Source organism: Charadrius vociferus, unplaced genomic scaffold (genome assembly GCF_000708025.1).
Source record: "Charadrius vociferus isolate BGI_N301 unplaced genomic scaffold, ASM70802v2 scaffold843, whole genome shotgun sequence".
NCBI classification, from domain to species: domain Eukaryota; kingdom Metazoa; phylum Chordata; class Aves; order Charadriiformes; family Charadriidae; genus Charadrius; species Charadrius vociferus.
The window spans coordinates 228,611-254,090 of NW_009647430.1; the positions used below are offsets into that span (position 1 = coordinate 228,611).

At 45.0% G+C, this 25,480-nt stretch overlaps 1 protein-coding gene across 1 annotated transcript; it reads left to right on the top strand.

Moving 5' to 3' along the window:
* Positions 1-941: 941 nt before the first annotated feature.
* PTDSS2 (phosphatidylserine synthase 2) lies at positions 942-23,743 on the top strand (the record flags this gene model as incomplete). The annotated part of the gene is made up of 6 exons (XM_009880577.1): positions 942-952; positions 9,255-9,356; positions 14,153-14,235; positions 19,525-19,592; positions 22,547-22,681; positions 23,693-23,743. Coding segments are annotated over exons 1-6 (450 nt in total), but the record flags the coding sequence as incomplete, so codon positions are not given.
* Positions 23,744-25,480: the final 1,737 nt, after the last annotated feature.

A 25,480-nucleotide genomic window follows, 5' to 3' on the forward strand; every position in this document is an offset into this window, starting at 1 on the left:
CGTGTGCCCCGGCCCTGGGGACCCGCCGCCCCGGCACACGCTCCGGCCCGGTGCCCGGTTCCCGGTGCCCTGTCAGCAGCGCTCGCACGAACTCCCGCTTCTTCCCCTCCCGCAGTCCGGGAAGAGGCCTTTCTGCCCGTTCCCGTTCCCGGAGCCCCGGTGGAAAGCCAAAGCTGTTACGCCCGCGTTCTGCCGCTCAGGTGTTCCACAGAATGGATTCATAGAGTCTTTTAGGTTGGAAAAGACCTTCAAGATCGTCAAGTCCAACCGTTAACTGCCAAGTTCACCATTAAACCATAATTTCACGTGGTTTGTGGCATGCTCAGTCCGGAAAATTGGTGCAGAGAACCATGACTGAGTGTGTCAGGCCAGTGGGGCAAGTAGTCGGGGTGTTTTTATTAAACTCAATCCTCGCAGGAAGAGGTGGGTTTGTACCTAGAAAAGCGCTTCTAAATCCTCTCTCTGCTGGAGTTGTTCCAGAATTCCACTTCAGCATGAGTGTGTACGTCTGTAGTTTTTCTGCGTGCGTTGAACGCACGTCCTTGTTGCTTAAGGAAACCAAGCTGACCCTGAAGTCCCTTGTTGGGAATACGAGCTGAGGGCGATATGCTTTGGCTCGAGTTTGACATTAAGGAGTAGGAGGGGGAGGGCGCTCGGCTCTCACCCTGCCAGTCTGGGCAGCAGTGGAGCGAAGGGTGTTGATCTTGATGAAGCCGCTGATTCTAGGTGATATTTCTGCCAGTACAAACAGCAAAGAAAGGCTTAGATGCTGCTGGATCGCTGCAGAAGCCTGACACAGGCAAGTGTAGCCGAAGGACATCGTCGTCGTGAGGGCAAGAGGCGCTTTCTTGGAGAGCACGCTGGCGTTGCCACATGTAGGCTGAGCGAGCGATTGAATAACTGGATCCTGCCGAGGTCTGCGGAGTAGTGCCGTCTTATAAATGGAAAATGGGTAAAGCCGTCATTTTCTTACTGTCTGCTTATGGCAGCTCTCGCCAGGCGTTTTGTGATGCCTTATAAACACCTATTGCTTTTTTTATTGTACAATCTCACCTTGTTGTACCTTTTTCCTGGGGTGGGGGTGAGGGGCCAGCACGCGCTCTGCCCCCGCACAGGATTGTCATCTTGAAACAAAGGCTGTAATCGCCATTAATTTGTCCACATGAATTGTTCTTTGGAAAGTCTGAAAGTGCCACCGTTCTTTAAGGAGCTTCACCTTTGTCAGCTAGTTCTGTCCAAGAGGGCAGTCAAACTGTTCCTTAACTTACATATTTATTTAATTTTATTTTCCGTAGTGGTGTGTGTTGCTTGTGCTGGCAGCCAGCAGTTTAAATGCTTGTAAAAGTTTCAAGGTTTTTCCTACTGTTACTTCTGACCTGTGCATGACAGCGTTGAGTGTGTTAGCAGCGTGCCCTTTGGGAGTGACTCCGTTCTTACAGTGGCTGAGAATAAAGATTATACAGAGGAACGATTTTCTTCCTGTGACCGGTGGTACTCTTCTTGCGCTGCCTGTTATGGAGGTGGTCATAGAAAGTGGAAATTTAAGAGAGTAGGTGTCCTCTCTCTCTGCCAATGTGGAAAAGTTTGGGAAGTACCTTTTCTCCTTGAAGTTCAGGAGCTAGTGGACGTGGTCACCCAGATGGCCTGCTCGGTTTGGAAAAAGTCAAGAATTTGGGACTCGTAGACACAGTCAGAAATTATTCTAGAATCAAAGTAGTTCAGTTTGCAAAGGGAATTTTACTGCTGTAAATGCGATCCTTGGGAAAGGTGGTACTTTCTAGCTGTCTGCCTGCTCTGTTAAAATCTTTTTAAAACTTTGGGGGAAAAAAAGTCATATACTGTATAATACTTCTATTCTTATTCAGTCTTAACTTGAATCCGGAAAATACTATATTTTAGTTACGTTGTGGGAACCTGCTGAGTCAGTACCTTGACAGCTCTCGTTGTCATTGGGAAATGTCAAGGAACGGGGATGGGAAGCGGCTTTATGGAGCGGATTGACGGTCTCTGTACCTTTTATCCCTGAACTAATTTCAAAACATCTATTAGTGCTCGCAGAGAGCTGGAAATGTCAGCCCTGCCTGGCGAGCCGCTGCTCTAGGCAAGCGTGTGCACTGTTGTTTCCAGTACCTGTGATTGTTTCTTGCCCCTCTGCTTACAGAATGAGCTTTCTGAATACAAACAAAGGATCTCTTTGTGACTGAGATATTGACTTTTAGTTTTTGTACAGTGTGAAGCACCGTAGCCCTGATATTTTTCCCGAGTTAGCATGGACAAACCACCGGGTTTGTTTGGGGTTTGTGGGTTTTTTTGTGTTTTTTTTTTTTTTTTTAATATACCCACATAGAGCTTTCTCCATCTCTGTGGCGTCCTTTCTGTAACCTGCAGCAGAGTGAGTGCTGATGTGTTACAGGTGTGTGCTGCTGGGACCGTGCTCTGTACGGGGAAAGGTGGACCCAGCAGAAGCTGGGGTTTGTTGTCAGTGAGCAGTGACCGCGACAGACGCCTGAACATACTTGAAGCAGGAAAGAGAGGAGATGGATGGGTGTCCTTCTGTGGGGGAGCAAAAAAGCTCAGGGAAATAGTAGATTGATTTATCTCACTAACTAAAATAAGTAATAAATAAATAATAAGCATGGAGGTGTGCAGCAACTTTTTTGAAGGCAGAAGGAGAGAAGCTTCCTCCCCGTCCTAGCAGCCAGTGACAAGCAGCAGAAGGTGCTCTGATGTTGAGTATTTTCATGCCAGCCCAGCTTGGTCTTGGATCACCTGTTTGGGATCATGTAGTTAGAAATTGTGTATGATTTTCCTCTAAAATTTCAGTGTTACCACCAATATGCTATATGTTCCATAGCTTGTATTTAACCAAAGCTTATCTCCCAGGAAGGCATCCAATCTTGATTTGAAGATGTTGTGAGGTGCCAGATACATCTTTGCTGCCACGTTACATTGTGACTCCATGGGCTAATTGCTTCTACTAAGCCTTACTTTAATTTGAATTTAATTAGCTTTAATGTCCTCTGTTGGGTATTGATTTATTTTTTTTTTTTCCCTCTCGAGCTAAATAGTTGTATATTGCCATCATGTGGCTAGGATGTTAGTTACTAAGGTCATAGTGTGCAGCAGATATCTGTGGAGCTCAAGAAGTTTAAAAAGAAAAGAAGAAAGAAAAAAAAAAAAAGAGGGAAATGGTGAGTAGAAGACTCTATGGGCTAATACATATTTCGTAGGGATGAATTCAACCTGTTTGGTGCAAAAAGCATAGAAATTGCAGGTGAGGGAAAGGCAGCCTGCCTGGATGTTCCTCTCGTTTTGTTCTGTTCTAAGTCTTTCCCGACAGCCGGCACAGGGACAGCTCTTCTGAAAGGGGATACGTGTGCGCACACCAGCCAGTTTTGGAAGCACAGGGCTGGTATTCAAAACAAAGTATGACTTAGCCGCTCCTTGCACGTGGTTCTTATCTCGACAGAAGTAACCTCACAGCAGCGTGGCTTTTCTAAGAGGCTGTCTGGAGGAAGAGGTGGGGGTTTATCTGAAAGAGAGATTAGGGAGATGGAAGATCTGCAAATTGGCAGGAACTTTTTTGTGTGCCCTCTGGTGAGGGCTGGCTGCAGCACTTGTGAGTCAACGTTCCTCAAGCTTGTTGGAAACTTAACGCGTGCTGGATTTGGAGTATTTCATCCTATGAAAGCTTGCCCCCTTAAAGCGGGCCCTGGTGAGGTTCTGTATTTGCTGATCCGTGCCTCCGATCTCTGCCTGGTCGGAATTGGCCGAGTTTAAGCGTATCGCTTAACTTGAGCAGAGAAATCTCGGGTCAGGCTACTGGTGTGGAGCTACTGGTGTAGGCCCCATTGGTGGCGGAGCTCGGGCTCGTCAGAGCGCTGTGACAGGGCTCGTACAGCAGTTCACAAAACAAAGCAACAACCCGAAAAATTAGCGCTGGGCTTTTACATGGTTAGACCTGGCATAAGGGCACCTTCCCCTGTTCCCCTTTATTGGCCTTTTTAAAAAGACCTGCTTAGGGGGTGTGCTATCTGTATCGCAGTCACACTGTCTCAGTGGAACTGTTTAAAACTTGAAACAAAGATTTCAATAGGTTTAAACATATAAAAATGTTTAATATTTAAAATAGGTCATTTTGGGAACTTTGATTAACTTGTGACCTCTGTAGAACTGATGAACGGAGACTTTGTCTTTTCTCTCTTTTCATTCAAAGGAAAACAACTAATTTGCTGAAGCGTGCGTTGCTCTCTAATCCGTTGGGCTGCTTTCTCTGCCGCGTATTTGCCTTTGTACTTCTCTTACTGAGTGATCGTTTTATGAGAGGCACCAACTTATGGCAAGGAAAACGAACGTTGCTATTTTGGAGTGTCACAAGTATGTACAGAAATTTAATCAGCGTTGTGTACCTTTATAGATGTGCTGAAGACTTGTTACTGATCTAAGAATAGGCACTTTTTTTTATTATCTCTTGGGGTTTAAACAGATTTTAAACGGCAGCCTGCGCTTCAAACCGACAGCCACGTTTGTGTTGCGTTAGAGGTGTGGGTGCTTGCAGCTTCCAGGCAGTGTCACGTACCTTGGGTTGGTTGCCACGGATTACTTTTGTGTGATCTGGGTGGGTGAGAGCGATCTCGTGTCACACACTGGCGGTTCACCTCATACTTCTGCAGTGCTGAGGCCTGACCGCTTGCGTTGGCCCTCTGCAACGGGAACGTCTCGGTTTCACGTCTCTAATTTTGGATGTATTACTGAGATTGTGACCAAGGTTGAATTTTTGCTGAAGGTTTCAAAAACCTCTCTCTGTCCAAACAGGATTCTTTCCCTGTTCATTATGATTTTGATTTTGAATGTAAGAATATCGGTCAGTTTTAAATGGCTATTAATTGTTGTATTTTCCTGTACCTTATTCATCACGATAACTATCCTGTACCTTACTCTTCACAACTGTACTGCTGAAGTAATAGATTTGTTGTACTGCCTATTTGTCATATTTTCTTAGAATTCCCGGCATGTGTCAGGTGATCAGTTGGTGTACGGAGGGCAGAGAGCTTTGACGTTCTTTTAAAATCTCTTTTTGAAATGCTTTCATGACTTTAGCGTTACTCGGAATCAAGAAAAGGATTATTTCTTTGTGAAAGAGTCGATGATAGGCTAAGATGGGAGGAGTTGGTTTTGTTGACAGATTCTTTCTCTAGCAGTAGCTATTAATGTAACTTTTTAAACCAAGACAGCAAACCAAACTGGCTGTTCTTTGGAGTTTCGTTTCGCTTAGAGAATTGACACAAAGATTAATAAAAAAATACTCAAAGATTAGTAAGTCAATCCTTCGCAGGTTGTTCTCAATGATTGTTATTGTTTTTACTGTAGCTGTTGCATCATTTATGACAAACAAGAACACCGGTGCATGGCAGTGGATAATAAGGGTGCGGTCGCAGCCATTGAGCTGATTTTCGGTTGTACTGGAGATGGAACGAGGTCGTCGCCTCCTGTTCTTCCCGGGTATCGCTGCCCCCGTCCCTCCCGTGAGCCGACCCCTCCTGGGCTCCCCCCAAAACAGATACACCCTTCTGTAGGTCGTTTTTGTGTATGCTTTATTTGGAAAATAAAAGCTCTGATAGTAATTTCCTTGAAAAACCTGCCGTTTCTAAATGTGACAGAAGAGAAAGAGAAGCTGGACCCGAAGTTAATCGCAGTCACTGGGAAAGCCCTCGCTCTGGGAGCCGCAGCGCGGGGCGGTGTAGGGACTGCGCTGCCTGCTGGAGTGCCAAACTGCCCTCGCTGGGCGTTTAACTGGGTTAGCAGGGCAAGTATTTTTATAAAAGCAAAACTTGAATTATTTCACTTAAGTGCCCCAGTGTTTAAACAGAAAAAAAGGACGTAAGGTACAGAAAGTCAGAAAAATGCTAGTGCAGACAGATGAGCTACTTAATGTTCCCGCTTTTAGTGGTTTGGGATTTGCTGTGAATTGTCTTTCACCTTCCTGGCCTGACGGATTTTTGTGTGCGTATACTCTTAGGCGCTGCTGTCTCAGGGTTTGTGACATAAAACCTCCGGGAACTGGCTGGAGCCCGTAGCCGCTTGCTGCTGGTGCCTGGCCAAGCCGGCGTGTCATTCGAGGGGAAGGTGCCTGCGCTGCTTCGCTCGCCTGGCGGCGCTCTCCCAGACTCCCGCCTGCGGGAACATAAGCCTTTCTGCGTAGCGCCTGTGACGCTTACCTTGCTGGGCACCTGCTTAGCTGCGTCCTCTCCCTCTTGCTGTAGTATTTTCAAGTGTATGTGGAGACTAAAATAATCCCTCGTTGTGCAGTTTAATTCATCCGGGCTGACTTCGCTCATACAAGTGCTTCTTCTGTATGCTGTTCATTTTTCTGGCTACTGTAAATCCTTCACATTTTGTCTTGTTCCATATGACTGTGGGTTTCTATTTTATTTTTTTTAACTCCCAAACTATGGAAGGATACGGTGTGTAGCTGTGTTTTCTTGCTTGTTTTCCCTTTGCGCTGACAGGTAGGTTTGGTGATACTCTGCTGCCTCTGGCGGCTGCCATCCCTTTGGCACTACTTGCAATTTGCTGGTTAAAGCTGTCAACCTGCTCTTCCCAGGAGACAAACCAATCCAGAAAGCCTTTCATCCTGGTTCCTGGCTTTCATGCTAGACTGAAAACATGTTTACACGACTAACCATCTTGCAGACTTGCTACAAGAGAATCTGGCTTCAGTCGGAGGCGGAAAGCGAGCTCCAAGGGGAAGGATGAGATCCGCAGCCTCTTCCTGTGGTTAAACAGGGGGCTGTTGAACTTCACGTTGATGGTCGCAGCACCCAAAATCGACGGAAAGCAGGTTTGCCTGTGGAGCTCTCAAACACCGACTGTTTGCTACAGACTCCCTGGGTGAATGAAACTAGACCGGCCTTGTCCTAGCAGAGGAGTTTCTAGGTGGTTTTATCTAAATGAGGACATGCTAATAACTGACTCTTTGGCAATTTACACGAAAAAAATCAACGCATTGAAAAAGTAATTGACTTCATGGAGATGTTCAGATGGTGAAATGGTAAGATGGAAGACGGCACTTCTGGGTTTATTTTAGTAGCCTCTTAGATAGTAGTTTCAAAAAAGTAAACAATAAACCAAGGCAGAAAATACAATGCGTAGCTTTGCAGTTAACCACCTCTTTCTATGATCAAAATGTAGGTTGGGTTTGTATTAATTATATACATAGATGAATGCAGGCAGCAAGACCATGGTCTGATTTAAGTGAATTAGAGTATTTAATTCAGTCCCCTGCTGCGCTGCCTCCTGTGAGAGGACTGTATTTAGGTTTTTAAACTACTGTAGGTTACAAAACAGGCCCCGAGTCAGGTGAGTGTTGGCTGAACGTCGAGTGTGGGATGTCTGAATCACCTGCTGTTTGCCAGCCGGGGAGGCGAGTCAAAGGAAGATGTGTCGGTTGAGCAGGCAGCTTGCTGTGCAAGCCTTCCCGTATTTTTCTTTTTTAACACGTTGATTCCTTGCTGATTTTGAAAGTACTCCTGGGGCCTTCTCCCCTCCCCTCACCCCCCGGAGCTGGTTAGTCCCTGTGCTCGGGACTGCACGGAAGGATAGCGTTAAATGCCGAACACCTTTTTAGCGGTGGCAGAAGAGGATTGCATCTGCTTATGAGGTATTGCATGCGTTTTCCAGTGGGATTAAAAGGATGCCGTGAGAAGTGGCTGTGTTTTGCATTAGGATGAAGTTGTAGTTCAAAATAATGCTTACCTTCTAACTTTCAGAGCAATTTTAGGTAGATTACTGGGTTTGATGTCTAGAGGTATGTCCGTGGACTTGTTAAAAATCCATGGTGACCTCTGGTTTATCATGCACTGTGCAACTTGAATATGTACCAACTTTGGTCTTTTGGCATAAAAGGGAAATGTAATGCTAGCTTATATTACAACATAATGTAAAACCAGCCAGTATGTACAAATACTTGTTGCATACGGTCATTTTCATTCAGCTTTTCTGTTCTCTAAGCTTGATGCTATGTGACTGTGTTATTTTAATCGTTTGTATTCAGAGATGTTGTGTAGTCCTCTACAACAAACCTCGTGTCTTTGATTTGGTCTTAAACGGCCAGACTTTCCACGCTTCTGAGCTGCGGTCAGATCAGTTTTCCAGTGAAACCAATAAATGGCTTCTCATTAGGAAAGGAATTTTCAACTTGAAGTTAAAAAATGCAGACAGTGCAATGTAGGGGTATTATATACGCCGTAATCAGTAGGTGTACGTGTGTGCATCTCAGCCGGCTGCTGCAGGTTCTCTTCTAGCCCCGGGTCTGGCCGTGTGTGCTGGGCTCTTTTGTCTTTGACACGCAAGTGCTTTACCAAAATCAGTGTGAGCCAATGGACTGTCGTGGATGGGGGAGCGAGAACTTGTGACTCCGTGTGCCGCAGCGGTGTTCTGCCCGTGCCAGTGTGTCCCCCCACCGAGATCGCAGGCTTTAACAGCGGAGAGGAGCAACCGCCAAGCCTTACCGGGGAGCTTTGCTGACACGGTTGTTCCAGCAGGAACCCCTCCTGTGGAGATGGCTGCGCCGAGTTCTGCGGGCGCAAACCTCTAGCCGTCGGTCTGTACCTGCTCTTCAGATCTAAGATGAAATGAAACTGTAAGAATTACTGGAAATAAGGCGTCTAGAGGCAGTATCATAATTCTGACAATTGCAGCTGTTCTCATTCAGAGATTTTTTATTTATTTATTTATTTTTAAATGTCTAGTTTTTCTGGCAATGTGTAATTCCCATGTCTGGAGGGAATTCCCTTCTGTTTAGTCTTGAGAGGCACTTCAGTCTGCTGCAGTTTTTGTTAACAGGCTTTGAAACAGAGCCGTGCGGCAGCACTATCAAGTATAGACTCGACAAACCAGGAGGGAAATCTGGAGACTTTTACATCTAACTATTAGCACAGTTGGTGCTTTTTTTTTTTTTCCAAGCTGCTGCTGTTCACTTGGCAAGTGTTTGTCCAAATCTTCCTTATCTCAAAGCTCTGGGGGGAAAACGAGCAAGACCCGTTCTTGTGTACGCTTCTGTCGCACACTAGTGCGCAGTGGACTGATAACTAAATTTAGTGCCGTTGTAAATGCTGTTTTCTGTGCTGTGCAATACGTAAAACTTCTGTAGTGTTATTAACTGCTATGTATCAGACTCACTGAGGCTTCGGTGACAGGTGAAGAGACAAGTTTTTCTGCTTTCTGATGTCAATTTTCTCTCTCCTGAATTGTAGGAGAGCTCATACCTTGACAGTCTTGTTCATCCTCACGTGTGCGCTGGGCTACGTAACCTTGCTTGAAGAAACGCCACAAGATACAGCCTACAATACAAAGAGGTAAATATTTAAGAAAGCGTTTCTGTAAGGTGTGTACAGCTGTATGAACAAGTTACCGTACGCGCTTTTACCTCGTGGATAAGCTACCTCAAACGACCTTTGCATTAACTTGTTTAAATGCCTGAACCCTTAGAAAGTGACAAAACCAAGCATAAGTCTTTGAGCTCCTTTGATGCTGGTCGTTGAATTTAATTTCTAATCGGTTTAGTGTCACTCACTGTCATACCTGGTGGCTGCCGTGTGTGTGATTTAAAACAAAATGCAAAACTCTTTCTAAAGCGTCGAAGTACCAGCTGTGTCTCTTTGGCAATGATTCTGCCTCTTTTTCTTAAAATAACTTTCTAAATTACGTGAGCTGTGAGTAAACTTTTCTGACTTAAGTGCTTTTTGTAAAATTGTGTTCAACATTTCAATACAGATCATTATTTGTTGCTGAAAATTACCATGAGAACTTGTAGCCGAAAGGGAAACTCTTGGAAAATAAGAATGAGATGAGTCTTCCATGTGTGGTCCATTTCAACTGTAATTTAAACTGATAAAATGTAGTTGAATTTCCCCTCTTTTTGAAGAAGTGCAGTAGGGAACAAAAAGAGAAAAGAAACGTGGTCTTTTAAGAATCTAAGTGTATTTTAAAAACTAAGGGAGTGCTTACAGACTGCAAAGCATCCTTGCTATAAGCATGAAAATCATTCTGTTTTCTACCAGTCTGGTGGTTTAAATATAATGCTGTTTTCTTCCCCTTGCTATTAAAGGGTTTCTTCCTTTTTTTTTTACTTTTTTTTTCTTTTTTAAGTGACTCAGGATATAGTATTCATTGTCATGGAGATGCAGGAATTGGGGTATTTCCTGAGATAATCTCGGTGGTTGTTCTGTCAGTTACACAATAGCTGTAGCACACGTGTGCCGAGCCGAGCGGTTGGATTTTTACGCGTGGGGGTGAAATGGAACAAGTTGGAACACAGTGGCCTGACCGGAGTGGGGAAAATTTGTGCAAGGCTTTGAGGTGAACAAATGCCGTTTTATTCCCGGTTATAACGAGTGAGTGCAGGGAAGGGCTGGAGGCCTGACATCCTCTGGAATGGCAGTTCAAAATAAAGATGGGGAGAAGCTGAAAGAGAAGTGCTGACGCATCGTTAGGGAGTAATACAGATTTAAGGTGACTCAGTGGAATATCTTATTATTGAGATTAGAGCCTTCACTGCTTTAATAAAAACAAACCCAAAGAAGATTAATCAGCAGATTAACCTTTCTTTCATGAAATAGAAGTTGCTTTCTGCATATTCAGTGCAGGGAATAATGTGACCAGTTGCTAAAAGCAATTTAGCAGCATCTTGGCGGGCAACGAGCAGCGAATGTTCTTTGATCACTTCTGCATCTCTGCTTATGGAATACTGCCTGCAATATCTAGGTGCAGAAATACGTGAAAAGCAGCATCCTGAGAATTGTATATGGTCTTCCAAATTGGTTTTTGTAACTGGTTCTGAAGAATACATCTCTGTTTCTACTGATGCTGCACCCTTATGCTATCGCCAGAATTGTTCAAGCTGCATGCCAGATTCTGAGCTCGTAGTGAACTCGGGCCAATCGTTACTTTTCCCAAGCTAAAGACCAGTGCAGACAAACGCACGAGTCCTGTGGGCCTTTCCTAAGCCTTACCTCTGCTGCCTTGGCCCCGTGTGCAGGACAGGTGGAAGTGTCTGCGGTGCTCAGCGCAGTCCCGATGCTGAGTCAGTTTTCCCTGAGCTCCTATCTGGTCTCGGTTAAATCTCTTTTCTGAGGTCTTTGAGGTAAGCGCTATGCCAAGTTTAGCACCAGTAAGCGTGAAGGATTCCAGCTCAATTCATGTCCCAGCCGTTGTTCTTAAGCTCCTTTAGCATCCGTGTGCCTGCCACTCTCTTACATCTCATTGTTCCTGACCGAATTTATGTGGCTCTTTAAATGTATAATTGGACACAAAGAGGCATTTCGGAGCAGGAGCAAGATAGTCACAACGTGCATAAGTATATCCATAGCTCAAATTTTCAGACTTTGTTGTTGTTGTTGCTTCCATAACTTAAAATACCTTCTCCTATCCCAAGATCTTTTTCAGTCTTAATGTAGAGCTGTTGTGTGTGTTGTCTAAAATCTTGGCCTGCATGAGGCTGTCGCTGCGTGCAGATATTTCACGGGAACACTCGCCCGCTTAATGAACAGCAGTAGTTTTATTACCGATGAGCAGCGTCTCTAGCTGTCATGCTTTTTTATTTCCAACTACTGCACAACGACAGTGGAGCAGTGTTTCGGTGCTTAGGTGCAAAGTCTAAATTCATGCTTGCAAACGCTTAAACCTCCTTTGTTTTCAAGCTCTTGCTGAGAGGGGCCAGGCTGCCCGCTGTAGGTGCCAGACCTACCATTAGGTGCTGAGGGCCCAACGTTCAGTTGAAGCAAAGTACACACATTGCTGTGCTCGCTGCTGCTGCTGTGTTTCCTGGGGTAGCTAAACAAGAGGAACTCATCCACAGCGCCCATCTTCTCCCCTGTAAACGCGCTTCCTTGGTCCGGCCTCCTAGAGAAGCAGCTCAGGGCAGGGCGAGCGGCGGCATTCGTGCAGTAAGTCACCAGGAGAAACGATGGACGAAAAAACAGGAGCGTGAACCTATGAGATCATGGGGTGTGGTATCCACAGCTAAGATTTGTATTTGCATCTGTTTACATGCTGCTGTTTGAGTGCCGTTTTCCTTCCTGCAACATGCTAGGGCAATAAAAGGAGGAAATTTTTTTTTAAGATAAGGTTTACAGAGATGTTTTATATGTAAATCTAGTCAAAGTTCATTAGGATCGGACGCACAGATGTTGATGTGATCACGTGAGAGATGTGATCAGATCGCCTCTGTTGGTTGAAAATTTACTTTGTTAGCCAAAGAGATGTTGTGCTGCCAAGCTGATGTCTGATCAATGAGACCTTTTATTCACACAGTTCCTACAGCATTCAGAGCAGCCTTGAAATAGTCCATCCTGCCTGACAACTGTCCGCTTCTCCGCTGCCGTTAAGCCCCCAGGAGGAGCTGACAGGACCGAGCTCCGGCTCCGAGGGTACATAAATACATATTCAACAACCTCCTTTGCATACCATGTCTGAGGAAAAAATCCCCATCTCCCAAATACTTTGAACGCTGAGCAGGGGCTCTTGGGGGGGAAGAAAAGTTAATATATATTTTCCATATAAAAACCATATTCAGGTTTAAAAAATCCTGTATGCATCAGGGTTGTACACCGAATTTCAAGCCATAAAACAGTCTCTTTTCTAAGGTGCCATTCTGCACCGTTTTTTGGCAGTGACTGATCACTGCTCAGCTGTGGCAACAAGTCTAGGGGTGCGTGTCTTTGTGAGTTGGTGGTCTCCAGCTCCCGTCGCTGAACACCCGCAGAGAACACAAGGTGAGAAGGACACCAGACCTCTATCTGCCAGTTTACCAGTTCTCAGCTCGTGGTACTGCTGAGGGACTTGTACCAGTCACGCCGCTGTAGGTGCAGCCGGGGCAGGGACGGGGCATGGGAGCTGTCTCCTGAAACGCCCGGAACAAAGGACGATATGCTTATAGACAAGCTTCGTTGTCTTCTGTCTCTGAATCGACTCTTAAAATTAGACAAACGATAGCTTGTTTGTACTGATGAAACTGTTGCCGTGTCCTCCCTTTCGTATTTGGTGAAGTGCTAAAATTATTTTTGTAGGCACGCTTTGCCATTTAGTGCCTTCCTGATGTGCAGCTCAAGAAAATCTCTGAGCCGTGTCCCTGTAGTTTGAAGAAACCCCTCTCAAAGCCTAGAGAAGTTCTGAGCTGCAGCCGTGGAAGGCAGCAGGCCCAGCTGCTGGGTGGGCTTTGAAAGCCTCGTAAGGAGGCAGCGTGATCATGATAAGGGGAGAAATTTAGTTACCACGGGGAAAAAAAGATAACAGAGTGGGCATGGTTATTATGCAAATTCGTGATTTTCTTCAAAACTTCCCGTGGTGAACTTGAAGGAAAACAATATAGCTGAAACTCCGGCTTAGTTCAGCGCTGAGAGTGGATTTTAGAAAAACGGCAAGTTCCCGTGGTGAATTAGGTTCAGGTCACCTCCAGCTTTGGGAAAATTACCCTTACAAGGCCTGTGCCAGTGGTCCAGCTTTTGAAAGAGCACCAGTGCTGGTTGGGTCTTATAAGCTCCTCCTCGTCTTTAATTGACTAAGAACGTGTTTTGCAGTGGTGACAAGTTCAACGGTTCACTTTTAAATTTAATTGAAATTTTACTGGAGCAATGAGAAGCTTTCTAAGGTGAGAGCTTTCTCACTGTGAAATTTTAAGTGTCTTTCTGACAAAGTGGGCATAAAAGCTTCTCAGACGTAGGGAAGCCTTTGACTTACCGTGCATCTCATGATCATCTGCAGGCTGAGGCTCATCCTGTGGCTCAAGGAACCCCTCCTTTTGTTTTGGGTTTGCTTAATGAGCTCTCAGCCCAATGAGGCTCCTCGCCTGGCCAGCTGGATACCAGTAAATGGCAGCAAAATGGAGGGAATGGCAGCATGCCGTTGGCGGGGAGGGAGGGAGAAGGATGGACGGGTGAACCGTGCACTTGGAGAGAGTATCATGAAACCACGCTTGTATTACAACTTATACCGCTTCCCTGAAATACAGGCTCCAAAAGGCATTGATTTATGATTGACCTGTTTAGTAGTTAAGAAACAAAGACCAGAGATTTTTAACATCAAAGAATATAATTTACAATTTCATTAGGAAGGTGAAGCAATTTAAACATTTTGTTCTGTTTTTCACTTTCAGAGGTATTGTTGCCAGTATTTTGGTTTTCTTATGTTTTGGAGTTACACAAGCTAAAGATGGACCATTTTCAAGACCTCATCCAGGTAATTTAAGTTGCTTAAGTCACTCAAATATTGCTGATAAATTGCATGGTTTATGGTAAACGTAAATATTTGTGTCACCTGTAGAGAAGGTAAGTTGTAATTTAAATAATAATAATATGGGTTCATCAACACTGCACACTTACGGCATAGCTCCCACCCCAGCCTCCACACAGCACAGTGATCCTTCTGTGCTTTCAACCTGTATGTAGTGTAGGATTATTATTTTTTTTTTTAATCTCCCTATTTTGGCTGCCTGTTGTTAGTAAAAAGCTTTGTGTGAACTGCCAGATTCTTGAAGCCTTCGCTTCCCTTGTTTATCCTTTCTTTTTCCCCTCCTTCCTGTAACGGCACCGCACTTGTGAGCGTGTATCCGCTTGCTGGAGCACTGCGCTCCCTTTGCTGTATCTCCAGGAGCCACAATAACTGGTTGATCAGAAGGTAGATCAGATGATGATTTTCAAGATTTCTAGTAAGACTGTAAGTCTTGAAAGCATTTGAAAGCACAACACAAAACATCTTCCATGTAGTGTTATATCGGGTGAAGTATGAAAAGATTTTAATATCTTTGATTTTTTGCCTATTTTTAGATGTGAATGGTTGAGAAAGAATTAAGGCAACTTATATAGGCTTACATAATATTCCTGGAAGCGGTCAAATAAAGCTATAAGTATTTCTTATGCCAAAAATTTAATCTTCCAGTTTAGCAATCCTGTTCCATATGAGAAACAGCAGTTACGTGAAAAACCTCGGTCAAAGCAGACGTTGTCCTAGACCAATGCCCACAGCACACCTCTGCAAACTTACTTAAGGTTTTATTCAGAAATTTGCCTTTCTGAGGTCTTATTAAATAGCAGGTTTTAGCCCTTCCTTTCTGTTACAGTTCCTCCCATAAGACAAATTACTTCTTTCGAGGACACCGGTGATATTTGGGTGCTTTCCGTTTAGGAACATCCATTGGTTTTGTCTGGGACAGAAGTCGTTTTTATTCCCTAGAACAAAGTAGTACAAATTGGATGGGGGAAAGTCCAGAGGTCAGAGATCTCTGCAGCAAACTTGGAGCATAGGCAGAGCCAAGGTCCGCCACCTCTGTGTGCTCCGGTCTTGGAAACAGCAGTGACTGGGCCAAAGCCGAGTGTCTCAGCAGAGTCACATCGGCCATGAGCGGTGATTGAGGACGCTCCTGTGTATTCAGTCGCTTCAAATACTGAGTGTATTCATGTTGTCTTTGGTATTAACGTCACCCTTCCTCTAGCTTGTTTGATGGGATGCTCTTGTAAAGAGAGGTTTGGGGGGCTATAGCAGTTCGCTAGGAGAGGGGATGCTGGCAGTCACAGCGGGCCATCTGGGTGCCTGTTTAAAGGAGAATGGCGGTCGTTCTCCGGACCTCTGCTGTGGGAAGGCTCTTGCCGGCAGCAGAGGGCACGGCATTGCCGCCCCGTCAGGTTCAGTGCCAGCCCTCTGGTTGCGGAGGGGTGTACTGGGAAGTTCACACGAGGCAGCCGAGTCTCTGACCTTAGCTTCGCACTGCTGTTCCCGGAGAAAGATCTCATCTCAAAGGAACTGGCAGCGCAGGCCGCCGGTGTGCGCCGCTTCCATTTATAGGGCCGAAGGAAGCCTTTGGGTCCGTCGGGACACTACGGTCACATGTAGCCACAGGGGATCTGTTACGGGAACTCTTCAAGCTGTGTCTTAGAGGTAGCTGGGTTTCCTGCCCGGCCTCTGTCCGGTGACTTTGGAGCCCTGTTATCAGTATATCTACCCATTTATGACAGATCAGGGGTGTGTTATATTTTTGTCGGCGTTTTGTGCCTAATGGTGGTGTTCTGTTTCAATAGCTCTTCTTACTCAGTGGTTATCCACCCGATGTATTTATGCACAGCTCACCTATGCCAACTCACCGTTGGTTTCGCCAAAGCAAAGTAACTTTGTTAAAGCAACAAGTTTTGCTTTTAGTCTCCCTCCTCAGTATAAGTTTGCTTTCCTTAGAATTTTGTTTCTTTGCTCGTTTACCCTTTCGGGTGGCGTAGGTCAGACTCAAAGCCCCGGTGATGCACGGGGCGGTGGCCGGTGGTGCGCTCAGCCGGGCAGCGCACTCTTAAGTGTTCATCTTGTGTGCCCCAGTCTCCCTACAATGCAACGCTTCAGTGTCGGAGCACAGTAATCGCTCAACTATCAGGTAGGTAATGAGTAGTTGAAGCCTACTTAATCAGGAGGATAGTCGTAATTTGAGGGAGGTTCGTGGTGACAAGTGCATTTAAGGAAAACAAATATTAGGTATGCCAAAAATAACTTGATAGCTGAAGCTGAGGCCAGTCCAGGAAGAGAGAGAACACGATGTTTGTACAGCTTTGAAAACATCTTGTTTCTGGTGTACACGTACAGATATAAAGTAGTCTTGAAAACCTCGTGGGTACTTCTGTCAGCCAGAAGAAAGCACACTAAATTATAACCAGATCTTATTTTTCTTATTATGAAGTGTTGCTGAGCATATTCAGCAGCTGCAGATCGTCTGCTGCCAGAACCCTATGGATAGAGGAGAAGAAAAGCTCAAATGAGGGTTTGGATTTTTCTGCTTTCTGAACTGTATGTACATCAGTTTCAGAACCAGTCCCCCACGTTTATGTCTGCGAGTAGGGTAAAATCTGTCATTCAAGGCTTTATAGGTGAGAAAAAACTCAGCAATTTCAGGGCTCCTGTTCTGGAGGTGATGTTTGAAGGAAACAATGCTCAGTTCTTGTGGGAGGAGTGTGTTAATGAAAGGTTAATTCTTCTGGCTTGAATATAATGCTTACTCCTCAAGGTACACAGTCATTATAGGAAAGGATAGAAAACACCTTGTCAAACACAAACCAATTTTTTTTAATCACTTAAAAAAAAGTCACCACTGTATTTCTGTCCTGCAGGCTCGCATTCAAAAGGCTGAAGTGTTTTTTAGCAGCACAGAGCTGCTGGTCTGGGGAGAGGCTCCTCTCTTCCAAATGACCCTTTGACCAATGGAAGGTTTTTTGCTTGTTGGTTTTCCTAAGCTGCCTTCTAGAAAGACAGGAGGGTGTGCGCACACTCTCGGTCGGCCCTTCCAAGGGGAATTTGCCAGTGGATTTGAAAGTCCATCAAATCTGATGGAAGGGCAGAAGTCTCAAGTGATGGTTTCTGCCGCTTGTGTGTAAGGACGGCTGCCCGGGGGCACCGGTCATGGCCTCGCCGAGGAGAAGGTGGGCTGAGCTCCGCTTTTCCTTCCCACGATGACACCAAGGGGCAGAACCACCTCATAACGCGTGGGTTTTTAATGACTGACCCCTAAGAAGACACTTCATTGTATTGCATAATTAAGAAATGACAATTATGTTTGTAGACGTTAAGTAAAAATCTGAAAAGTTCCATATTTCCCATGAAAGCTGTTAGAGCTCTGAGCTTCCTGTTATCCAGGTCACACCGCCCTGTTTCATTTTTCCTTTTTTTTTTTTTAATGGAAGTGTAAAGTAGGCTGTTTTGATGAAATTAATTTAGCAGTTTTGCTGAAAAAATGTCACACCTTCTCACATTTCAGTCTATTTTAATGATGGTGTCAGAAGCAGGCTGTTAGAGACTTCTTTTAAAAATGTGGGTCTTTTTATTATTTTTTTTTTCCCCTGCTTGATGCTGAGTTGGGTAAAGGCTTTGTTTCAGGGGGCAAACAAACCTCTCTGAAGCTCTGCCACACCATGGCCACTTGATTGCAGGTTCTGAGCTGATGAACGAGTTAGTCTGTTTGCAAGCCGGGGGTTTATGCTTAGTTCTTGGATTATTTACGTCACGGTCCTGCTTTTAAGCATTAACATACCTCAGTTGCCGTGCAGTTCACAGAGAGAAATGCCCGAACCAGGGCTGAAGGTTCTTGGCCGTTTCACTTCATGGCAAACGGCGTTGAGGCAGGGGGCACAGCCTGCCGTCTCCGCTCAACCGTAGGGGCGACGCGCTTGACTCCTCCTTGCCCCGGCCCAATTCTGTCTATCACCTAGATGTGACCATGGAAGGAGAGCTCTGGTTTATAAGTGTAAACAGGAAGCACCTGAAGGAAAGTCGATTAAAATCATTCCAGAGTGATTAGTATGTGGCGTTACTGAGAGATTTAAATATCCACTCGGAGTGAGTCGAGTTTTGCTGAATTACCTTGTGTAAATTTTTGGCCGTGGTTAGGGAAAAATGCTGGGGCGCTGTGTCTGTGCACGTCCTGGCTCTGCCCTCACCTGCTTCCGCCCCTGTAGGAGTTCACGGAAAGGCTGGGTGAGATTTCGGAGCCCAGAATCACTTTAGGGGACAGAGGCCAAACCCGTCTCTGGGTGGAGTGGGATGGGTTAGGGGCACGAATGCCGCCCATGGACCACGAAGCTGGTACCCAGCACAGTTGGAGAGCCTGTTCCCTGAGACGGAGTCCTTCAGAAGAGCTGAGGGGATAATGATGGAGCTGGCAGAGTACACATACTTTAATCTGTGTGCCCTTCGGATTGAGGTGTCGCTTCAGTGTGGGAAGAGCTGTAATCACACTTCTTAGGAGGGTGAATAATGACTGCAGGCTCTGAAGCAGCTGAGTTTTGCATGATGTTTCTCGTATTACAAAGAGTTCTGTGATCTCGTAGGTCTTGCAGCTAGCGCCTTCTAAACCTTTGGAACATTTTTTTAAAATTCAATTCCTAGTAAAAGTGAAAATCTCTTTGGTGTTTTGAAATGCTTTTTGCCCCTTGAGGAGGAAACAACCTTGCTGTCAGGGAGAAAGATGGGCTTGTAGAAGTAAAAGCGGCGGTTCCCCCTGCTGGCCTCGTGGGCTGGCCTGTTGCAGCAGGACGTGGGCAGAAGCTGGCAAAGCGCGGTCGTGGTGGTAGGGATGGGAAAACCACAGTTGGACAGATCGGGGTACCAAAGTCGGAAACCCAAAGTTGGTCAGGATGGTGGAGCAAGAAGTTGGACTAGTTCAGGAAGGATATAGTCCTCTGCCAACAACTGTTAGAAAGCATTGCAAGTGGCACGTGTCTTTCCTTCTAGTTCTTTGGGTTGAAGCGTTCTTACGCATCCCGGCCCATTCCCACAGGTCCGGGTCATTGCCTGAGCAATTCCGGCAGATCTGCAGAGCAGCCTGGCTGGCAGTTACAGAGCCTCGGGCAGGGTGGTGGACACCTCACTTGAATGCGGGCTTGTATAGTTTCTTGGTGGGAGCATCTCTTCTTGAAGTCTTTAGTTATATTACAGTAAATGAATAATTGAGCGCTGTTTTGCTTGAAAGCTTGCTAACATCCCGTTTGTCTGTTTCTGTAGCTTACTGGAGGTTTTGGCTGTGTGTCAGCGTTGTGTATGAGCTCTTCCTCATCTTTATACTTTTCCAGGTAAGTAACTTCGACCTCTAGTTACTAAATACCAGTTTAATAATCCTTTGTAGTGTTCTTGAGGATTCTCGCCGGCTACAGGAGGTGCTCTTCATTTTTGTGAAATCAAATCATTGTGCTATTTAATGAGCCTTCTAGGTTGAGGAAAAATTATAATACTATAAAAGTACTTTCCCTTGTTGTCTAACCTGCAGTTAGCATCAGCCTAGGTTAGACACCGCAGTTCTTAAATGAGTTGATAAGAAGTCAGAGTTGTTGAGATCGAACGATCGGGAGTTGGTGCCTCTCATGTTTAGTCTCTGCTCTGCTGGACTTGATGTGACCTGCTGAAGTCACGTACCAGCTGTTAGTTTCTTAGATCCTACGGATCGTGGGGTGATTTCATCTTGTTTAACCTTTTGAAATACTTTTTACCTTGAATGACGGGTGCTTTGAACACTTTTTTTTTTTTTTTTTTGCAATAAACGAAAACTTTGTACACAACTTCGTGTAGCGGCAGCAAACTGAGGTGATGTTTTTGTCTAGAATGACATGCTAATTGGTATTTCCAAATACAGCATGTTATTTTTACCATATTCTTGTCCTTTAGTACACTGAGAATTCTCCCCTGGCTCTTACAATTCTGTGACTTCTCAGAAATGCAGCAGTTGAGGTAAACTGTTTTGAGATACTGAGCGCAAGAGCGGTAAGCCTGACGCTATTAACAAAGTCGTCGTGTTCCGATACACATACGTACCTACACCACTGCAAATCAAGTTGGAGTGCTGAGGAATAGCACAGGATTCCGAAGGAGACTCACCTTTCCTGCGTTGTGCCATCCAATTATTGCAGTCATCTCCTCGGGCAACAGCATGATTGGAAACTAAAAGCGACTGTAGAGATACGAAAGGCTGAGAGGTGGCTCTGCGCTTCTCTCATTTGGGGATCACTCCTTCTCGCTGACGTCTTAGTAGTGTTCGGTGCTCTGTGTTTTAAAAGGGTTGTGCAAGTACCATCACATACTCATCAGGTAGCTTTAAAAAATCATTTTAGATGAGAGAAGGATGAGGAACATGGTTTTAAAAAAAAAGAAATGCTTTGCCTCTAAAAGCCAAGTGAGCTCCAAGAAGCGGGGCTGGAACTGAGGTGTCGGGATCTGTCATCTCTCTTCTGTTGGAGTAGGGCATTTGCTTTGCAAACAAGTTCTTAACATTGATCGAACCCTTTCCAGCTAATCAAAGATTTCCTTTGGCTCCAGCATTTCGTGTTCAGCATGCCTTTCCTGGAGCCTCCCCAGAAGTCAGTGCCAGGCTCTCTTAAGAACACAAAACTGCGGTGGTTGTTTTTTGGTTTTTGTTTCTTTTTTCCCTGGCTTACTTCAGCGGGCGGTTGGAATGTGTCCGCAGCAGATCAGTAAAGAGCAACATGAGTTTCTGTCCCGTTGACATAACTCGGGGTTCGGTGTAAACCCTTACGCAGGGCCCTGACGTCTCATTAGGGTTTCTTTCAGGCTGCCTGTCCTGCTTGGAGGGAGAGGAGTTCTGGCCCTTTCACAGGCATGAACAGGTCTCTCTTGCCTTTTTTGTCATTATTCCTCACCACAGAGGGATACTTACTCCGTTTCAATTTATTCTTATGTTCTCACTGTTTCATGTCACCCTGGTGGATTTTTTTCCAGGCATCCGTGTAAGCGGTGCTCCTGACTAGCTGCAGTCAGACTGAATAATATGTTTCACTTTTATTTGATAGTGCTGTTGCGGTTCTGAATTCTAATAGGAAAGCCTGGAATTGCTTTGCTTTCCTCTGGCGGTATGTTGTGTTACCAGCCGATCAGTTGTGAAGGACACTCACACTGGCTGTTGCTCAGCTCTTTACTAAAATACGTTATTACTTTGCACAGGTTTAAATAAGGTTAAAATTCTGCTGAGTCTGTAAGTGACTAAACTTCCTTACAAGCAAATACAAGCTCGCTCACAGTTGAGACTTGTCTTACAGTTAACGTGACGTTAGTGGTTTTGTTCTGTAATTTTATTATTATCGCTACGAACTAATTTTGCCCTTGCCCTGCTTTTACTGCTAGGCTGTCACAGATGTTACATTGCTTCTGTTGTAAAACATTGACCACACCAGGGTGCAGTTTCATCGGGAAATACTTATTCAGCAAATGCGTTTGTGGGTTACTGGTAAATTAGTTCAAGATTTGGTCACTGCTTATAACTAATATTTTGATCATTTCTTCCTTGCCGTTTGCTTCAAGTGTATTGCCCGTGCTGCTAGCGGGACCTTATTTGAAATGACCGTTTATTCAACGAGCTGCCCCACACTTTTTCCGCTGTGAAATGCAGTGCAGTTCTCGAGGTTCAGTGGCTGAAGGGAGCCGAGACGCGCACGAGTAACCCCGCTACCCGCGCGCTCGCCGCGGGGCTCAGCCTCCCGCCCTCTGCACGCACCGCGCTTCCTTTGAGCTGTGTGGTTCAGGTGCTGCTGGGTCTTTCCCGTTGCGGGAAAGCAGAAGGTCCCCGAGGGGGCGGCTGCAGCCGTTAAACGAGCCCTGGGTGACTGGCGGCTTGTGCTTTCCCCTTGCCACGCTCGAGTAGGGGCAGAGGGTGAGTGGGGAGGATGGGATGGCACACTGGGATGTGTGCCAGTTGGAGCGCTCAGCGTTTGGGAGGGGGCGTCGAGGAGTGGCTGAGGGCACGGAGGTGAAGAGCTCTGATTTTTCATCTTTAAGAAATCTTAAGTTCATTCTGTAGTCATGTTTTCCCTTAATATTTAACGTTAGAGGCCCAGAAAGTCAGGTCGATATGCTGTGTGATGCTTTGAGGTCTGGGTAGGTTTCAAGAATTGTTCTGCAACACATTTAAAAAAAAAAAAAAAAAATTTGAGGATATAACATTGATCTTAATTATCTTTGTACTTTTCTGTGCATTAGTACTTATTAAGAGGGAAACATGGGGTTTGTGTTCCTTTTGCAGACTGTACAAGATGGCAGGCAGTTTATGAAGTACATCGATCCGCATTTAGGTGTTCCTTTGCCGGAGAGAGACTATGGTGGCAACTGCCTTATTTATGATCCTGGCAATGAAACGGATCCATTTCACAACATCTGGGTAAGAAACAGAGTTACTTGCTAATGAGTCTGACTGTTCTTTGGTAAAAGGTTACTTAATTGAACTTGTCAAAGTGCAGTCATGAGTCTTTGAGTGTTGAATGAGAGAACAGGTCTTGACTGACTCTGGCTTTCTTATTTCTCTTCTCTTGACCTTTCCTGATGATCGGATGGAGATGTGTCTCTCTCTGTGTCCTAATTACATCGCCCAGGAGAGAGAGTAAACTGTTTAACAATCCTTGTTTCTCAGCTTATTGATGTAAACCTCTTCCCCGAGGAGTTTGGGTTTATTTGCGTGCTTAAAGAATCTTCTCCTTCAGTCACCTTGAGGCACAAAGTTCAAAAGTTGCATGTTGCCCAGCAACCCAGAAGTTGCGCTTTTCTGAATCCCAGAAACTGGCAGGTTATTGTTTCCCGCTGGCAAACAGACGACTTGAAATTCAAGGGCGAAGGAGTTCTGATTATTTAAAGCTCCCTGACAGCATGGAGCTGTTAGTGCTTGTGTAGCGAGGAGCGCTGAATCCTTTGGGTCTGCTGGGTGAGCCCTCAGCGCGTCAGGAACCGGAATAACTGAGGGCAGTTACAGCTCTCCTTTGCCAGTGTTGCACCAGAACTAGGAGGAGGAAAGGCGCTCCTTGCCCAGGGATTTATGGTGGCAGGCGGGTAAGATTTAAGAAGCTCTGCTAGATACAAGGGAGGGGGCTGGTGAAGAAACACACGTTCTTGCTCTGGCTCGAGCGTGTTCTGCTTCTGTCCCCTTGGAAGGCAAGGGACACGACATTTAGCATTAAGAAGGTGGTCTCTGCTTTATCAATATGATCCTAATTCCAGTGTCTGCCCCTTAAAATTGTGACTGTGCTTTTAAGATAAGCTCATAAAATGCATCTAGTATTTATATGGGAAACAACTGAAGTTTATTGCTGCGTTTTTCTTGGGGGGGTGGGGTAGGGGGAGCCTTAATGGGTTATTGTTTGTAGTGCAAAGTGACCTACACTCTCTCCTTGCTTTATAGGACAAACTGGATGGATTTGTTCCTGCTCACTTTTTTGGCTGGTACCTGAAAGTAAGAATGGCTCTTCTGTTAAATTTCTGTTACATTACTATTCTACTTTTAAAGCTTGACTGCTTCTGTTTTAGTGATGCCAGCCTTCATGATCAATTATATTAGGCAGTCATCTGTGAACTAGACTAAGTGTTTGTAATACATGAAAGGCTTTTTCTTTTTTTCCCCCCCATCTTTTTCTCGTGACCATGTTAGGTCACCTCATTTCTCTCCCAAGTAACACCACACTGACGAGCTGCCTCCTCCACCATAATTCATTCTCGGGTCAGATCAATAAAAGTAAAAACCTTTACTGCTGTAGTAAGATAAATGCTTGAATGAACTTTGAATGCAGAGTAAGTACAGGGAAGACAGTGTTCAAAGAAAGCAGTGAAAGTCTGCTGTTGCCCTAACATAGACGCATGATGATACACTGCTGCTGTTCCAAGGCAGGCTCTTCCAGTGGCATCCCAATCCGGATTTTAAATCATTAAATGGGTAGTGGTTTAATTCTTGTTGCTTCTTAGTCAATATCAGCCAACTGTGGAAGGAATTTCAATTGTGCTTGTCTCTGGCAGAACACCTTCAGCACATGTTTTGCCGATTACCTTGGTCTAAATATTAGCTTTTTTTTTTAACCTGAGCAAACTTACTAGCTAACTTTATTTTGCCCTGCAGACCTTGTTTGGTTTTTTTACCTACAAGACCACCATGTATAATAAACTGAAAAAGCTCAGGCTGTTTTAAAAATAAGCTATAACTGTTGTTTTGTTTTTCCTTTTCAAAAGTGCAGCTGTATTCCTGTCAGTGTTTTGGTTTGTTCTGTGTTTTTTCCCCTGTAACTAAAAGATGAGTATGGTAGGCGTGGGGAGACTTCGACTTCCGATCAGCTTGTCTGTGGTCTTAGTGTACAGAATAAAATTTGGAGGAACTTGGTTCTTCTTCATCCAAGAGAATTATATTAGGAACTTCGATATGAAAATAGCATTTCAGTTGCATTCTGTATTTATTTTTACAAGTAATGTCATACTGAGGAAAAAAAAAATGCCTAAATAGTGAGAGTCTGGTAACGAGACATAAGGGGAGTAGCAGCACCTTCCTGAGGAACTGGAATGGGCTAGAATTCAATATGCCAGTCCACTCAATCGAGAGATCATCTGGCTTGGTCTGGAAGAAGCCTCGTTTTTATTAAAGAGACTGTTTCTGCAGAAGTGCTTGAGATGATATCTTATCACGTCAACCTGCGGGCTGCTTCGAAGAGCCCGGCGTGCTCCACAGGTCTCTGTTTCTCTGCTGCTGGCATGAAGGAAACGGGCCGCTATATTTCGTATTTGGCAGTTAACATATTTTTCCATAAAAAGCTGGAAGTTGTGTGTCATCTTCATAAACAGAGATGAGCATGTGTTTGGGGTGGGTTTGGGTTGGGTTTTTTGTTTTGGTCTGGTTTAACAGACTCTTAAGCTGTATCTCAAAGCACCGGAGTGGCAGTATGGAAAACGAATGTGCCTCATCCATCAGAAATGATTACGGGCCTCCCTATTGCTCTGGAGTCATTTAGATCACATGTGATAATGCGTATCGTACGTTTTTTCATCTTCTGGTTGAGGCAGTCAAGGCCAAGCTACGTTTACTTTTTCAGAACGAGGACTGCACGTCTGGGGTGAGCACACAGCAGATCAGATGTACGGGCTCTCTGTGCCCTTACCGCTTACAGTAGGAAATAAAGCGTTGCTGCAAATCTCTTCCCTTGTTTTGGCG